An 18,736-nucleotide genomic window follows, 5' to 3' on the forward strand; every position below is an offset into this window, starting at 1 on the left:
CTCTGAAGCTACTCTTGTGCATTCCTGCTTTCAGCTGGTGACGACCAGGACCCTGAAGCTGCCAGTGACAGCACCTCCGAGCAGGAGGAGGAGGAGGAGCAAGCCGGACCATCGGGGGAACAGTCACGTCCCGCAGGAGAGGAGGAAATGCTTGACACCTCCTCACTGGACGAGTGCCTGGAGGAACTGTCGCAGGGCAATGCAGCTTCTGGGACCAGTGGCGTCCAGCCACCCAGGAGCCGTGCGCGTGGCCCGCGGCCTTCCCCCCAAAGGGGGGAAGGATCAGAGGGGAGTGCTGCTGATCGGCACACTCGCCGCCACCAACGTGGCAAGGGTCCCTTAGTTCGGCCCCCTCCTCCCCAGCGGGAGAGTCGCGACTCCAGTCCAGACACCTTCACCTCAGAGGAGGTGCGGAAGCTGGATAAGATGGCCGAGGATTCGGACCGGCGCCACACGGAGCTCATGAGCGTGGTGGGGCGCATGCCTGAGGCCATCGAGTCGCTGGCGACCAGCGTGCGCGAGTTCGGGGCAGCAACTGCCGTGAGTGGCCGCATGCTGACTGATGCCGTCAAGACCCTGGCGGATGTGATGCGCGCGCACACCAGGACAACAGGGGCACTCACTGCTGCCACACGCGCTGTCTCAGGCAGGCATCGCCAGGGCAGCCGCCGCGCTGGACCATCCCAGCAAGCCGCCCCTCGGCTGATTGTTGCGGATCCTGCAGTGCGGGCCCGGCCGAGTGCCACCGCGCCACAGCACCAGCCAGCGCATCCCAGACGCCAGCTGGCCCACATTGCGCCATCCGTCGCCGCCATTCCCCCACTGGGGCGTCAAGGGCAAGCGGCTGCAGCTGATGGTGGCCAGGCTCAGGTGCGCCACTCAGCAGACGGCCCCTCGAGGCCCAAACGCCGTGTAGGCCGCCCCCCAGCGGCATCTGGCGGAAGGGCATCTGAGCCTCAGGCACCTTCCCCCAGCCTCGCAGCAGCCACTGGGCAGAGCTTGCGAAGGAGCAGCAGGCCGGGCAGGGGAGGCAAAAGGCTGGGCAAGGTCTCGCCCTCGCGGGCCACTCAGTAGAGGGTGTGGCCAGCTTTCCTTTTATATGGCGGTGGCCATCTTTATTTTGCCCATGGTTGTGTTGTTGGAGGGCTTATTTTTTGCGTTAGGCCGACGTTGAGGCCCGGTTTGAAGAAAGGTGGAGTGACTCCTCCCCAGTTTGTGGGAGTGAGTCGTTTGTTGGGCTTTTTGTGGGGCCCGTTTATTGTTTTTGGGGATTCATGTGGGAAGGGCTTTTCATTTTTGTGTAATAAAAAATTATCTTTATTCATGCAGTCTCCATGGTTGTTCTTCTTAGTGTTTGTTGGCTTCGCCGGCTGAGGGCTTGCGGAGCGGCTGCATTCATCTTCCCTCATGGCCCCTGGCCATTCCCTGACAGGGGGCTTAGAAGTACCGTGTAATAAGGTGGCGTCGTGCGGCCCATGGCCCTGGTCGCTCCCTCCTGGGAACGTACTCCTGCTCCTCCTCCTCCTCCTCCTCATGCTCCTCCTGCTCCTCCTCCTGAGGTGCTGGTCCAACGTCAGGTGGCAGTGCCCGAATCCTGCGGATAGCCAGGTTGTGTAGCATGCAGCAAACCACCACAAATTGGGAGACCCGGTCCGGCGAATACTGGAGAGCTCCTCCGGAGCGATCAAGGCAGCGGAACCGCTGCTTGAGGACCCCAATAGTTAGCTCGATGATGTTGCGGGTGGTTTGATGGCTCTCGTTGTAGGCCTCTTCAGCAGCGGTCCTGGGCGCGCGGAGCGGGGTCATGAGCCAGGTGCACAAAGGATAGCCTTTGTCCCCGAGTAGCCATCCTCTTGGGGGAGGCTGTGCCTGGAACATGTCATGCACAGTACTCTGCCGCAGGATAAAGGCATCGTGGCTGCTGCCTGGGAAGCTGGCATTGACTGCCATGATGCGCTGCTTGTGGTCACAGACCAGCTGCACATTCAGAGAATGGTAGCCCTTCCTGTTGCGATACTGCTCGCCATGCTCCAGAGGGGCCCGCAAAGCCACATGTGTACAGTCAATGGCGCCCTGCACCAAGGGGAATTCCCCGAGTCTGGAAAATCCCAATGCGCGCTGATGCTGGCTCTCCAGGGCCATGGGGAAGGAGATGAATTGGCTTCTCCTTCTGAACAGTGCTTCGGTCACCTGGCGGATGCAGCGATGCGCGCCGTACTGGGAGATGTTTGCTATGTCCCCAGCAGCGTATTGGAAGGAGCCGGTGGCATAGAAGTTCAATGCCACCGTCACCTTCACTTCCACCGACAGAGACGTCCTGCACCTGAGCTTTGGCTGCAGATCTCGGCGAAGCAGGTGGCAGATCTCTGCAATCACCTCCTTTCGGAATCGGAGCCTTTTAACACATCGCGCGGCACTCATGTTTAGGTAGGAGCGCTGCTGGCGGTATAGCCTGACTGGGTAAGGCCTACGTGGCCGACGCCTGTAGCCCCCTCTGCCTCTAGCCAGGGCTGCCCCTCTCACAATGCGTCTGCGAGCCCTACGGACATGGAGCTGCAGCTCCGCGTTGGCACCCCATGCAACCCCCATCAAATCCTGGCAAACACTCAAATTTCCAAAAGGCCACTTGCAGCGCTCTGGCCTGAGTCCAAAAATACCTGAGCTCTTGCTGCTTGAAACCAGTTAGCTATCCTCCTTGTTGTGTCTCCAGAAATGCGTTGCACAAGAGTGTTTTCTGAAAAAAGGCTGGCCTTTATACTGGAGAGCACGTCCCCTTTAATTTGCGCCCCCCGGGGCCCGCGCTGGTTGTGTTGCGTTCCTTTTTCCAAACGCTCCGGCCGCCAGCCGCACAATGGAGCGGTCCGACTGAAGTTTGGAATCGGGGCGCACAAAGGGCGTTGCACGAGGATGTGACGTCATTTTCTGCGCGCGCATCCGGGCGGGCGCTAAACTTTGCGCCGGCGCTAACGGGCAACTTAATTTGGGGCGGGGCGCAAACTGCGCTGCGCACGGGCGCTACACGCATAGCGCCCGAAAATCACTTCTCTTAAGGCGCTAACTGCTGGCGCTATCAACTGAAAATCTAGCCCTATGTTTCTGTTCCCAGTGAAAGACCAATGGCGCATTTGTACTGATTTATTGCTCACACTTGTCCTCCATACCAGAGCTATATAAACAGTAGCATTTGGCTCCCACTGGAACTACTTTCATAACAATCTCCTACACCAGGTAGGAAAATAAAGAAGGTCCACATATTGCAATTTTTAATTCTCTGAGCAGTGAAACAATTGCCCTCTATAAATCAAAACACACAAAAAAGTCTATTTATTAAAAAGTGCCCTTATGCTTACTATACATCATCAAATGTTGGAAATATAGCCAAGATTTTGAATTGTTTTGCAAGCAGGAATAAAGAATGACGTCTTCAGCTGAATAGAAACTTAACTCCAGAAACATTCACATTTTATCCCAGCTGATTAACTTCACTAAGGTTTGTGCTAGACATTTTGTATGCTCCTTAATTGATCTATTTTGGTACGTGGTCACAAAATTGTCCAATCTTTCATCTGAGCAAGGCACTGGAATCATTTTTCTTTTCTTGACAAGTTTGCCTCGCCATCTCCTGCCAGCATTGACTCTTTGCTGCCCACGGTTTCCATGGGCGCAGTCTGCCCTCGAGTATTTCACCCAATTTCCCTACGTTCATGTTCAAGCCTTGGCAGCGCATATAGGCAGACAATGGAAGAGTGGGGGAGGGGGAAGAGGAGGAGAAGGGAACAAACCACAGCCTGAAACTGTCCCCACTAGACATCTTGGAGATTGGGAGCGGAAACCTTATCTGATACTTCCACCCCCTCCTCCCACCCATCCTTAACCCAGTCCAAGAAATAAACATATATTAAAATAAGTTTTCAGCATTGACACAATAAATTGTTTATTCACTGGCACTCTGCACGACTATTCCTGCCAGTGATTACTGTTGGGACATTGCCTTGGCCAGAAACTGCATTCTAGTGCAGCACAACATGAAGATAAAATTGAAATTCTGTGCCACTACAAAATTAAAAATGATAACCCCGAGCACTATTTCAAGTTAAGCCATGACTGTAGGACAATGGGAAAGTAAGGACAAATTGATAAAAGGCAAGTTCAGGACTGATGTCAGGAAGAACTTCTTTCACATGAAGACTGATTACTCTCTGGATATGTCTCTAGGTCGGGTAGTGGTGGCAAATACTCCGTGCGGAAACTTTCAATGTCGGTGGGGGCATAATACAGGCAGTAGCAGACCGGCCACCCGTCATTCACCCTGCCTGATTTATTGGACGAGGTGTATAATGGAAGGGCGATCTGCTAATGCCCGTTTTACACTCCTGCTGAAGTGAAAAGTTCCACTGCATATTTCAAGAGGCATGGTTGCTGTAAGCATGGGGCTTGGTGGGGGTGCAGGGCAGGGGAGGGGGGGTGGATTTTAGGCATTTATGGAAGAATTACTCAAAAAAGCCAAATGGCCTCCGTCATCCATCTTTTATCTTGCGAGCAGGTGGGAAGATCGAAAAGCTGTTGAGGTGAGATTAATTGAAAATTTCAAAACTGAGATTGATAGATCTTTGTTAGGCAAGGGTATTCAGGGATATGGAACCAAGGCGGGTAGATGGAGTTAAGATACAGATCAGCCATGATCTAATTAAATGAAGAGCAGGCTCCAAGGGCTGGATGGCCTACTCCTGTTTCTATCTTCCTAAAGCTTGGAGACTCCACCCTTCTTAGGGATGAGGCTGAACTGAAATTCTCAATCTGAATATTGGGCTAATTTGGATTTATAAGAAAAAATAATCTAGACCGTGGTTTTATTCAGGCGATTTGAATTTAGACTTCCTGTGCCTTGAGTGAAGAAGGCGCTACCCCCATGCAGCCATTTAGTTAACTTTGTGCTGAAAGACTGTACAACTATTCATAGGTTCTGGGACTGATAACAGCAAGGGACTCACTGCTCGGTGGGTCCTTTTGTTTATTCCCATTCACTTCATGTCAATATTCATCTGACACATGGTGGCTTAGTAATTATGTATCTGAGACACCTGTCCACCAATGTTCCTCCTCATTTTTTTTTGGGTGCGCGGCCCCTTTATGGGACTGTGTGGTCCATTCACAGTTTCGCGCATGCGCAAAATTTAACATGGGGAAAGCCCGTCCCGGAACATTGCTGTCCACCATGGCGATCTAGTGGGTCTCAGTAATGCCAACTCCACCATCTCATAAATCATGAGACAAGTTCTTAAAGATCATGAGATTTGGGAAGAAATCATGAGTTGGTATTTTTTGTTTTATAAACCTCATTAGTAGCTTTATTTAAGAACATAAGAAATAGGAGCAGGAGTAGGCCATTCGGCCCCTCGAGCCTGCTCCACCATTCAGTAAGATCATGACTGATCTTCTACCTCATCTCCACTTTCCTGCACTATCCCCATACCCCTTGATTCCCTTAATATTCAAAAATCTATCGATCTCTGTCTTGAATATACTCAATGACTGAGCCTCCACAGCCCTCTGGGGTAGAGAATTCCAAAGATTCACCACCCCGAGTGAAGAAATTTCTCCTCATCTCAGTCCTAAATGGCTGACCCCTTATTCTGAGACTGTGACCCCTGGTTCTAGACTCCCCAGCCAGGGGAAACATCCTCCCTACATCTATCCTGTCAAGCGCTGTAAAAATTGTGTGTGTTTCAATGAGATAATTTAATCTCTAACAGGTCACAGCTCTTTACAAAATCTATATTACTGCATCTGAAAATCCTTTACAAAAAACTTTTTAAACATCCTACCCGTTCTCACCAATGTTCCCTTTAAGCTGTGCGGCCCCTCTCCCAGAGCCTGCAGGTATCTCCCCTCCCCCTAGACCTACAGGAATCTCCCCTCCCCCTAGACCTACAGGAATCTCCCCTCCCCCTAGACCTACAAGTATCTCCCCTCTTCCCTGAGCCTTCAAGTCCCCCCACTCCAGTGGGCCTGCAAGGCTTCCTCCACACACCGGCCGTGATTTTGCCATCGGAGGCGGGATCGTGGTGGGAGAGGTCGTTGGTGGGTCCCGGTCCCGTTCCCAGATCCAGCCGCTCTGCAAAAAGGATTTTACGTTAATTGAGCTTGTTAAGCCCGTCTTGCGTGTTGCCCGGCCCAATTACAAGGTGCGGGTCTGGTGACGTCACCTGATGACGCGTTTGTTGCCGGTATATTTAAAGGGGCCATGTCCCCATTTGCTCTCAATTCTGATTTAATGCACCCGAGTGCTGGTTCAGGCAACAGTGACTGCAGATAGACAAAGGGCTGAGCCACATTTCAATGATGACTCCCTCCATGTTCTTGTGGAGGGAGTCATAGGATGCAGGGAGGTTCTATTCCCTGGGTATGGAAGAAGGAGACCTCCTCAGCAGATGAAGGCAGAAAATAGCTGAGGAGGTCAATACAAGGTCTGTGTGTGTTCGCACCTGGGTGCAATGTAGGAAGAGGTTTAATGATCTTCTGCGTTCAGGACAAGTGAGTATAAAAGCACACTTACCTTCATTCTGCTGTACCTGTCATCACATCCCCATCACTCTGCATTGCCAACCCTACTCCTGCACATCCTAACTCACCCCAACATCCCTTGCACCATCACCCATCCCTCTCTCCCTATCTACAGAATCACATCCCCATCTAACTATGCACCCCTCACACTCACCCTCAACATTATGCAATGACAACAACTAACAACTCAAAAGGAGGCAACTTGGTATTGGCACCCCATTCCATCATAGTCTCCCTCTAAACATCTATCCCATCGATTTTTTACACTCATCCCATCACTCTCACTCAAACTTCTCTTGTTTCCCTCATTGCAGGAAAAGAAAGCCCTCAATGAGGAGAGGGAGAGAACAGGAGGAGGACCACCATCATTGGCTGTGCTCACCAACGTGGAGGAGACAGCTCTGGACATAACAGGAGTTGTTGACCAGCCTGAAGTGGGGGACGGAGAGAGGAGATCATTAGAACAACCTGGTGACAGAATTATTTGCCATACATCTTATTTGGCATTTATGAGTGACTCATATGGGGTCTGATGTCAAGAGAAATTGAATGCTCATCATTTGCACAATGGGATGTGTCTGCAATCTACATATTACATGTCTAACTCATGTCGTTACTCTCCCACAGGACCATCAAGAGCCCTGCCCACTGTCCAGGAGGAAGAGCAGGACGACTCCTCAGAGGATCCTCCAGCCTTTGAGGGAGCAGTGTCAGTAGAAATGAGCGCACCCAAACCAGCGCAGAGACACACACCTCAGTGGGTCCTATGTGAGATAGAGTAGTGTTGTCACTTGGTGTATCAGAAGTCACAAGTGAGCAAGATCAGATGGTGGAGACAGGGACAGCAGTGGAGACTCCTCTTTGGAGGCCGCAGGAGTCTCCTAGCTCTGCTGAGCTGCATGCAGATGCTGAGCCTCGGGGGCCATCCAGGAAAAGGGTGATCCTGGAGCTTCAGGAACAAGTTCAGGAGGCTCTGACAGGGTTTGCAGCCACGGTGACTATGAGTGTGCAGAGAATGGAGGAGTCCATCTCAAATATGAACAACGCCATGGCGCACGCACTGGCAACTGTAGGTTCCGCCATGGAAAGGATGGCAACCTCCATGGAGGACATAAATCGCCAGACTGAGGAGAACATTGTAAATCTTCTAAATAAATGGTCATCTATGGAGGATAGATGGGCATCTATTGAGGAGAGAAACCAAAGGTTCATGGATGTCCTTGTTGCGAGGAATGTCAGTACAGACATGGGTCCTCATGGCCCCACTGATGTGCAGCAAGGTGTTTTCCATCTACTTGCTAGCAGAGAAGTGCGGGTGGCCCATGAGAGGGATGATGGAGGGAGGGTACATGGAAGTGGGGGCTCCTCTCCAGGCGATCAAACTTCCACCCCCTTGCCAACCCCTCGATCAGAGCCCCAGATGCCTCCCCGGACAGTGATGGCCGAGTCTGCCCCTGCACAGCCGCAGGAGGAGCAGACTTTGGTGGAGCCCTCACAGGCTCCAAAACCCAGCGGACGACCGCCAAAGGTGTCTAAGCAGGTGCAGCAGGGAAGTGAGCAGCCTGTCTCTACATCTGCTGAAGCCACAGGGGTAGCACCACGTAGAAGCACGCGTAAAAGAAAGATCCCACATAAATAGTCACAAGGGTAGTCACCTGGGTGATTTGCTATAAATGAATGTTAAGTTTCTGTGTTTCTGTTCTTTCACTGTTGTAATAAATTAATTTTTTCTGAATGTTTGCATTCATTGCCATATGTGGGCTCACGATTGTAAGTGGCAGAGTGAAGGGTTAGGGCGCCCTTTATGTCCAGCAATAGTGGTGACAGTGCAAGGAATGCACAGTTCATTGTAGAGATGCTCTATGGTGTTGAAGTGGGGTGATGCCAACCTTCATGCGCATGTGGCAGCCACATGTCTGTGCTGCATAACGTTAGGTGAATCTGGCATTGATTAGGCCATCCCTGGCATCACGGGCAGCAATGTGCTCGCGTTCTGGTCGCATTGGGACAGCCGCCTCCTTCAGGTATTCCTCATGCTGAACCTCATTCTGCTCCTCCTCCTGTGCCTCACCCAGCGCTAATCCTCGCTGCAGTGCGATGCTGTGCAGAGCACAGCAGACAACGACAATTCTCGAGACCCTGACTGGTGTGTTCTGAGGGCTCCACCAGATCTGTACAGGCATCTGAAGCGCATTTTGAGCAACCAAATTATTTGCTCTATGAGACTTCTGGTGGAAATGTGGCTTTGATTATAATGCTCCTCAGACTCGTTTGATGGACTCCTCAAAGGTGTCATTAGCCATGTCTTCAGGGGATAGCCCTTGTCTCCAAGGAGCCAGCTGGAAAGTTCATTTGGAAGAGCGAAGAGCTGAGGGACAGTGGACTGGTGCAGGATGTAAGAGTCATGGCAGCTGCCAGGGAACGTGGCGCACACATGCATGACGCTCTGCCTGTGGTTGCACACCAGCTACACGTTAAGGGAGTGGAAGCCCTTGTGGTTGAAAAATACTGCTGGGTTCTGATGGGGTGCCCTGATGGCCACATGTGTGCAGTCGATGACGCCCTGCACCCGTGGGAAGCCAACCAGATTGACAAAGCCAAGCACCCGCTCGGTAACACTGGCTTCATCAGTGGGCAAGTGGATGCAATTGGCGGACTTGTCAAATAGGGCATTGGTGACCTGCGTGATGCATCTGTGGGCAGGCGGCTGGGAGATGGTGCTAATGTCTTCTGCAGATCCCTGGAAGAAGCCTGACAAAGGGCAGTGGTGACTTTCACAGCTGCTGGTAAGGGGTGTCCACCTGCTTCTCTGGGCTGCAGGTCTTGCTCCAGCAATGTGCAAATGTCTGCGACTACCTGTCGCAGTAGTCTCAGCCTCCTTTGCTGCTGCTCAGTCATGTTGAGGAAGCTCATCCTCTGTCTGTATACCCTGTGTTGGGGGTATCTCCTGTGGCGTGGTGCAGCCCTGCACTGATGCCCTCTGCCCTGTGCAGCATCAGGTGGTTGAGGAGAAGGTTGGCGCTCTTGTTGTTGGTGCTGCTGGTGTGCCTGGTTCTGCTGCTGCTGCGGCTGATCGTGGTCTGACTCTGAGGACCAGGGTAAGAGAGTATAAATTGTTCCCATTCTGCGGTTATATATGACAGGTGAGGATGAGATGTTAGAAGCAATCTGTCAATGGGGAGAGAGGTTATTCCAAGGAGGTAACGGTGGATATAGAGTTAACACCACACACTTACAGCCTCAATAAAAATCAAATGTGTCTTCCAAATCTTGAAATCAGCAACTTTTGACATTGGAAAGTGAACAGATGTGAAAGGTTAGCATTAATACTACATTTGCAGCTGGGAACTATTCAGCTCGATTGAACTCCCGTCCTACTTACCAGACGTGATCTCCGAACCACGTGAACCTCGTTAAAAATGTGGTGAACTAGAAATAGGCTGGCAAAATAGTAGTTAACTAGTGTTTAACTATCTTAAATGCCTCCCTGCCGCTTGGTGTCGGGTCTGTTCTGAAATCGCAGACTCGACACTTTGGAAACTTACACGGAGGCGGGTTCGATTTCGACAGCGGACTTGCCCTCTGAGCGCAGCCACCACGTATAATATTTTTCTGTCTCTCCCAGGCTTTGAGTTGGATTCCAAGGTTCACCAATAGCTTTGGCCAGGGCACAGAACCAGCACCATCCGCTTCAGTCACTTTGTTAGCTGTGTGGCCAAGCTGCAGAAGCTCAAGAGGACGGGGGTCTGGCTCCCAGTTCCTGTCCCGGCCCGGCCGTGAAGCTGGCGGCACCTCAAGCGGGCTTGGCCGCCACCGCTGGCGTCGACATGATCCGGGACCTTTTCAGGAGGAGGGGGCGCGTTTTAAAGTGAATAAAAATCCAGGCCCACTTCCCCGGCATCAGTTTCAAGCCCCCACCCACCCACCGACTTTCAAAATCACAGGACGCATGCGCAGCTTGGAAGACACTGAAGTAGCTGAATAGGACGTCATGTCATCAAACTGGAAATGGGCAGGTGCGAGAAATGTTAAAGGAAAATCATAATTTTTACAGTTGCCTCGCGAGATTGCGAGATTGCGAGTTGGGGAATTTTTAAAAAATTAAAAATCGCGTGTCTTGCCATTAATTTGCGAGTGTTGGCATTACTGGGGTCAATTGATTTGTTCCTGACTGTTAGTTCAGACTGTCACAGATGTCCGTGTCCTTGCTGGTCTGGGGATTATTCTCTATTGTGGTTCTTTCCCACTGGGGTTGACAAGACTATTGTCAAGGTGTCCACTTCCCTGTTGGCCAATCAGCTGAACTCGCACAATAGCAATTTTCAATGATCCAAATCTAAACCCAAAGCACACGATGATCTTGACTCCTGATTCTACCATGCATAGAGCCTGCCAGTAATGTAACCAGACTTGCACTCAATTCATTGTCTTCCACATAGCTCGATGTTAATGAATTGTGCCAGTACAATATTCAATTACCTCATCATTGGGCATATAAAGTTGTGGCCTCTCACCCATATGGCTGACAGTTGGTCAATTAATCAATGCAGTAAACAGTTCAGACAATTCAAAATTTAGAAACAGTCCAAATAAAGCATAATTTTTATTTAATCATTTATGTGCACTTGTACCCTGCCCATTCCTCTTAGATGCAATCGTTATACAAATACAAAGGGAGCTTTAATGAAACCACTATGACATAACCTTTTTTGACTCTGGTAGCCTAGCAACAGGTTGCATTATATTATCTGGCTTTGTTCCAGCTTGATCTTTTATTGCGTAATTCAACCCGAGTGCAACATTGCTTACCTGCAGGATCAAGCTGTCTGCTTGGCTGGTGTTAGCTGGGGGAAGACACAGCAGCTTTGTACTATGGACCAACACTCTGTTTCAAAATGAGGAGCATGTCATTTTAGTAATTGCACTAATTAAATGAAGATCACATTTTATTTTGCAGGTAGCATTTTAAGTAGAGCTACTGTAAACTGCCTATACCTACACACAAAGGGCAAATTCAGCCAGGCTCTGCGTCAAGAGTGATGATCTCAATAAAAAGGAGAATGAGTCAGAGTTATGTATGTAATACTATAGTCCTGGGTCTCTGATGCACCGAGGCGCTGCTCTGGAGTGCAGCCTCACTGAATTTGCCCTGAAGTCTTTGCCTTTTTGACTTTGGCCGGGAACTTCCTCAAAGTTGCTCCTTCCCTGCTGCCGTCTTTTTGGCAGTAATCCGGTTTACATGCGTAAATGGGGTTTTCTAGCGAGTTAGGATGACAAGTGGGTTACACTTCCAAGGAAATTCCTGGCCACAAGGGTGGTGGAAGCACATTTAATAGTAACTTTCAAAACAGAATTGGATATATACTTGAAAAGGAAAAAGTTGCAGGGCTATGGGGAAAGAGTAGGGCAGAGTGGGACTAATTAGACAGCTCTTTCAAAGAGCCGGCACAGACATGAATGGCGTCCTTCTGTGCTGTATGATGCTATGATATATGTAGTCCTCCCAAGCTGTGGAGTCTTTTCAGATACTATCCCTTTCACACTTAGACAAACACAATAGTTTATTTCTTTGCTTCCTCCCATGTAAATTTATCAGAATGCAGTGCAGAATATTTGAAAAAAAGAGTCAGGTTGAAGAAAGTAAGAACATAAGAAATAGGAGCAGGAGTAGGCCATTTTTCCCCCTCAAGCCTGTTCCGCCATTCATTAAGATCATGGCTCATCTTCTACCTCATCTCCACTTTCCTGCACTATCCCCATACCCCTTGATTCCATTAATATTCAAAAATCTATCAATCTCTGTCTTGAATATACTCAACGACTGAGCCTCCACAGCCCTCTGGGGTAGAGAATTCCAAAGATTCACCACCCTCTGAGTGAAGAAATTTCTCCTCATCTCAGTCCTAAATGGCTGACCCCTTATTCTGAGACTGTGACCCCTGGTTCTAGATGTTAAGTCTGTGTGTTATAGTGAGAATTACTACACAGACCACAAGAGTAAATTCAACAGGTCTTTACTGGTTGGAGGTCGGACTATACTGAATACAATATTATTACACTGTGCTTATATACCGGTGTGGTCACCACCGGTATTAGGTATACAGCAGCCAAAGAAAGTAGTACCTTTCTTAAGGTGGACCAGGCTTAAGTTCTCTTAAGGTGGAACAGGTTACATACACCACAATCCTCCCTTTTCAGCTTAACAGTCATATCCCCAAATAAACATAACATATATACATATATAACTTCAGGTATAACAGTTCAAAGGTTCAGTCTCTCAGGAGGCTTTCTGATTCGGCTTGGATAAGCCTTTCAGTGGTCTCTGATTCTTGTTGTTGAGGTGCCTCCTCTAGTTGGTTGCCAATGTATTGGGTGTCATCATCATCAAATACATTCTCGGCCGAGGTAGATGCTTCAGGTTCATGAACGTCTTCCACAGCTGTCTCTGTCACAACCATGGGTTCGACCCTTGCTCTCGACTCTACCAGTTGATCCGCATGACGCCTTATCACATTATGACCAATATCTACGGTGTACATCAGAGGTCCTTGTCTGGCCCGGATTGTTCCGGACTGCCATTTGTCGTTTCCATAGCCCCTTGCCATCACTGGTTGTCCTACGTCGAAAGTTCGAGTGGTCTTGCTGTTAATATGCCGAAACTGTTTGTTTTCCACTTCCCTCCGCACATTTGGTTTTAACAAGTCCAACTTGGACCGCAGCCTCCTGTTATAAAACATCATAGCAGGACTTTGGTTAGTCACGGCATGATCGGCGTTTCTATATGACATCAGGAACTTATCGACCTTGTGTTGCAGCGGAATCTGATCATCATTCATGGCCTTAATAGCCTTTTTGAATGTCTGGACAAATCTTTCAGCCAACCCGTTTGTCGCCGGATGATATGGGGCAGAGGTATAATGTTTAACTCCATTCTTCTTTAAGAATTGTTGGAATTCTTCCGATACAAACTGTGGTCCGTTGTCCGAACAGATCTGTTCTGGCAATCCGTTCCTTGCGAATATTGTTCTTAACACCGCAATTGTCTTTTCTGAAGTAGTGGTATTCATCTTGATGACTTCTGGCCATTTGGAATGTGTGTCCACCGCGATTAGGAACATGGAGTCCATGAATGGACCAGCAAAGTCAATGTGTACGCGTTGCCATGGGGCTGAAGGCCATTCCCATGGGTGTAGCGGTGCTATCGGAGGTGCATTTTGCACTTTTTTACACCCAGCGCAGCTTTTCGTTAACTCCTCAATCTGTTGGTCAATACCCGGCCACCATACGTAAGCCCTAGCAAGACTTTTCATTTTAACTCCCCCCAGGTGACCTTCATGTAGTTCTTTTAAAACTCTTTCCCTTAACTTGGGAGGAATAATCACTCTTGTCCCGTACATCAAAGTACCATGGCAGACGGACAGCTGGTCTCGCCTTGCCGAGAATGCCGGTAACAGAGGATCACCCCGTGTTGGCCATCCTTTCACTGTCACCTCGTAGACTCTGGACAGTGTCGGGTCGTTCCTGGTTTCTCTTTCAATACTTGCGTTGGTGACAGGTAAACACTCGATAATGGTCGAATGAAATAACTCAACAGGGTCAACTTCCGTCGTGTCTTCATCTTCAGGTAGTGGCAGGCGCGACAGGCCATCAGCATTGCCATGCTGTTTTGTACCTTTGAATTCTATCTGATATTGATGTGCCCCTAAGAAAAGAGACCATCTCTGGAGACGCTGTGCTGTCATCACCGAAACACCCTTCTTAGGGTTAAAAATGGACACCAACGGTTGATGGTCCGTCAGAAGTGTGAATTTTTGGCCCTGTAGGTAATGATTAAACTTCTTCACTCCCCATACAAGGCTAAGGGCCTCCCTATCGATCTGCGCATAGTTGCGCTCAGCGGAGGTCAATGATCTGGATGCAAACGCGACTGGCCTTTCCGTGCCATTTGGCAATTTATGTGAGAGTACTGCCCCAATACCATATGGAGAAGCATCACAAGCCAACCGAATAGGCAGTGTCGGGTTGAAGTGAGCCAACACTTCCTCTGAGGTGATCAATTCTTTGCTTTTGCGAAATGCCTTCTTACAGTTTTCGCCCCAGTCCCATGGTACCCCTTTCTGTAAAAGAGCGTTCAACAGATGCAGCACCGTGGATAGATTTGGCAGAAATTTATGGTAGTAGTTAATTAATCCTAGAAACGACCTCAACTGAGAGACATTCTCTGGAGCGGGAGCCTTTACAACTGCCGCTATCTTGTCAGGAGACTTATGAAGCCCCTCCCGGTCAATGACATGACCACAGTACGAGATCCGCTTCTGGAAGAACTCACATTTCTGCCGATTTACCCTAAGTCCATACTCTTTCAGTCTGTTGAGCACCAGTTCCAAGTTAGCGAGATGCTGTTCATCACCATCACCTGTGATCAGAATGTCGTCCAGGTAACATTATGTGCCTGGAATTCCCTGTAATACCTGCTCCATGGCCCTCTGCCAAATTGCTGGAGCCGATGCCACACCAAAAACCAGCCTATTGTACCGGTACAACCCTCGATGCGTGTTGATCGTGAGGTATTGGCGTGACTCTTCTTCAACCTCCATCTGCAAGTACGCCTGCGCCAGGTCTATCTTGGTGAAGTGTTTCCCGCCAGACAGTGAAGCGAAAATATCCTCAATCCGTGGAAGCGGATACTGCACCGTGTGAAGCACCGGATTAACGGTGATCTTGAAATCTCCACAGATGCGAACCTTCCCTGGATCTCCTGGCTTATTGTTCGCAGGACGTTTCATAACGGGAACAATGGGTGTAGCCCACTCACTCCAATCTACTTTAGACAGTACCCCTGAACATTCTAGTGCTTCCAGCTCCGCTTCAACCGCAGGTCGTATTGCATAGGGTACCGGTCTGGCTTTAAAAAATTTTGGTTGTGCATGTTCATCAATCTTGATGTTTGCCGTAATTCCTCTCAGTGTTCCCAGTCCCAGCTGGAACACCTCTTTAGCCTCATCCAATATTCTGGACAATCGTTTAGGTTTGACAGCTGTTTCCCCGGAATCTACCGTTCGTTCCTTCAAGGAGTGCCAGTCCATATTCATTTTCCTAATCCACTCCCGTCCTAGTAGTGGTGGACCTCCTTCAAGTAGCACATATAAGTCCATTACTTGGCTTCCTTCGCCCTTGTGGACCACTTCTACCTCTATTTTTCCGATGGGGTACACTCTTTGCCCCGTGTACGTTTTCAATATAATCTCCGTATCCTGTAAGGGAATATGTTGGAATAACCTTCTGTAATCTTTCTTATTCATGACCATCAATGCCGATCCAGTGTCCAATTCCATTTTTACTTGGACTCCTGCTATCTTAAGAGTGACCCAAATTGTCTGGAGGTCTGTATCCTTACCAACGTTGTGTATTCTTAAGCTATCCAGTTCATTACTGCTAGCGTCTGAATCTGACTTCTGTTCAGTCAAACTGTTCTTCGTCACCTTGTGTACCTTTGCATATTTTCCTTGCGGTGACTTTTTATTGCTGGTCTTCTTTCCTGACCGGCATACTTTAGCTATGTGGCCAAACCTGCCACACGTTCTGCATTCTTGGTTTTTAAACCAACACTGGTTCTGATCGTGCGTTGTCTTTCCACAACGATAACATTTGACAGAACTCAAACCCAATTTGTTTGTACTGAGTTCCGGTGGCCGTAGCTGCATTACTGCCGTGCCTCTCGCTGCGGCCTCGTGTGCTGCTGCCATAGTGACCGCCTTCTCGAGAGACAGCTCATTCTCCTCGAGCAGTCACCTTTGTGTATCCTGTTTAAATAAACCACACACAAATCTATCTTGAAGTGCCTCTGTCAGTCCCGTTCCAAACTGACAATATTTCGCTAGCTTACGTAATTCCATCAAATATTCAGCATTGCTTTCATTTTGCAGCTGTCTTCTATCGTAAAATTTAAATCGTTCCGCTAGCATCAGCGGCGTGGGGCTAAGATGATTTTTTAGGACAGTAACAATCTGTTCGAACGTCTTATCCGCCGGTTCATCTGGTGATAACAGGTGTTTCAATTGCCCGTATGTCTTCGCACCCATTAAGTTTAGTAATGTTAGTGCTTTATCTGTCTCAGGAATTTTATTTGCCTTACAATAGTTTTGTATGCGTTCTACATACATAGCCCAGTCTTCTATATCACTGTCGAAGGCATTAATGTTCCCATGTTTAGGCATCGTAGCAATTTATCGGATTTTTAATGTTATCTAAGATGGCGGCTTCCCGCTCTTGCCGTCGTCCTCCGCCCACAAAATGGCGGTTTTCCCACGCTTGGCGGTCTTCACCCGTCCCCCCGATGCTGTCTCCGCTTCACCGCGGCTCTCGCGCCTTCAGTTTCCCCAGACGCTGCGCCTTTAGCCCGAATGCGGCCCTTATCTCCGGTCGCGATCGATGTCCCGCGCGGCGCCTCTCGCTCGAAAGCGGCCCGGCCCTTATCTCTGGTCGCGATCGACCTCACCACCCTTATTCCTCCGTCTTCCCAGCCCCGTCTGTACAGCCAACGCGGTTGACTTCCTGTCGCGTCGCTGCCCGGCTTACCCACCACGAGGTAGTAGAAGAAGCTGACAGTCGCTGATGGAGGCTTCGAGGTCAGGATGTCTTCTGCACTCCGGTTGCTCGATGCCTGCCGCTCGACGTGTCTTCCCATAGGTGATGAGGGTGGGAACCTCTCTTCGACGTCCTGTCTGTGGACGAAGTCGCCGTGGGAATTACTGCAGCAGGGTAAGAATCGGACTCGTCGCCACTGTTAAGTCTGTGTGTTATAGTGAGAATTACTACACAGACCACAAGAGTAAATTCAACAGGTCTTTACTGGTTGGAGGTCGGACTATACTGAATACAATATTATTACACTGTGCTTATATACCGGTGTGGTCACCACCGGTATTAGGTATACAGCAGCCAAAGAAAGTAGTACCTTTCTTAAGGTGGACCAGGCTTAAGTTCTCTTAAGGTGGAACAGGTTACATACACCACACTAGACTCCCCAGCCAGGGGAAACATCCTCCCTGCATCTGTAAGAATTTTGTATGTTTCAATGAGATCACCTCTCATTCCTCTAAACTCGAGGGAATATAGGCCTAGTCTACTCAATCTCTCCTCATAGGACAATCCCCCCATCCCAGGAATCAGTCTGGTGAACCTTCGTTGCGCTTCCTCTATGGCAAGTGTATCCTTCCTTAGGTAAGGAGACCAAAACTGTACACAATACTCCAGGTGTGGTCTCACCAAGACCCTATATAGTTGCAGTAAGACGTCTTTACTCTTATCCTCAAATCCTCTTGTAATAAAGGCCAACATACTATTTGCTTTCCTAATTGCTTGCTGTACCTGCATGTTAACTTTTAGTGATTTGTGTACAAGGACACCCAGGTCCCTCTGAACACCAACATTTCCCAATCTCTCACCCCTCACCATTCTATTTTTCCTATCAAAGTGGATAATTTCACATTTTTCCACATTATATTCCATTGGCCATGTTCTTACCCACTCACTTAGCCTGTCTATATCCCCTTGAAGCTTCCTTGCATCCTCCTCACAACTTACATTCCCATCCAGCTTTGTATCATCAGCAAACTTGGATATATAACATTTGGTCCTGTCATCCAAATCATTGATGTAGATTGTGAATAGCTGAGGCCCAAGCACTTATCTTTGCGGTACCCCACTAGTTACAGCCTGCCAACCCGAAAATGACCCGTTTATTCCTACTCTCTGTTTTCTGTCCATTAACCAATCCTCAATCCATGCTAGTATATTACCCCCAATCCCATGAGCCCTAATTTTGTTTAATAGCCTCTTATGTGGCACCTTCTTGAATGCCTTCTGAAAATCCAAATGCACCACATCCACTGGCTCCCCCTTATCTATTCTGCTAGTTACAACCTCAAACAACTCCAACAGATTTGTCAAACACGATTACCCTTTCATAAATCCGTGTTGACTTGCCCAATCCTATTATTATTTTCTAAGTGCCCTGTTACCACGTCCTTAATAATAGATTCTAGCATTTTCCCTACGACTGATGTCAGTCTAACTGGTCTGTAGTTCCCTGTTTTCTCTCTCCCTCATTTCTTAAATAGTGGGGTTATATTTGCTACCTTCCAATTCATGGGAACTGTTCTAGAATCTA

At 48.9% G+C, this 18,736-nt stretch overlaps 1 protein-coding gene across 3 annotated transcripts in view; it reads right to left on the reverse strand.

Moving 5' to 3' along the window:
* Nucleotides 1-18,736, reverse strand: part of LOC147105566 (phosphatidylinositol 3-kinase C2 domain-containing subunit gamma-like) — a 238,025-nt gene that overhangs the window by 113,897 nt on the left and 105,392 nt on the right. For all 3 annotated transcript variants that reach the window (XM_086010053.1, XM_086010054.1, XM_086010055.1), the window contains exon 14: nt 11,374-11,449. In XM_086010053.1, the coding sequence (XP_085866179.1) occupies nt 11,374-11,449 (76 nt within the window). The remainder of the gene's footprint in view (nt 1-11,373; nt 11,450-18,736) is intronic.

Source organism: Somniosus microcephalus, chromosome 17 (assembly GCF_052327205.1).
Source record: "Somniosus microcephalus isolate GS21.2 chromosome 17, FLI_Smic_1.0, whole genome shotgun sequence".
Classification (NCBI taxonomy): Eukaryota; Metazoa; Chordata; class Chondrichthyes; order Squaliformes; family Somniosidae; genus Somniosus; species Somniosus microcephalus.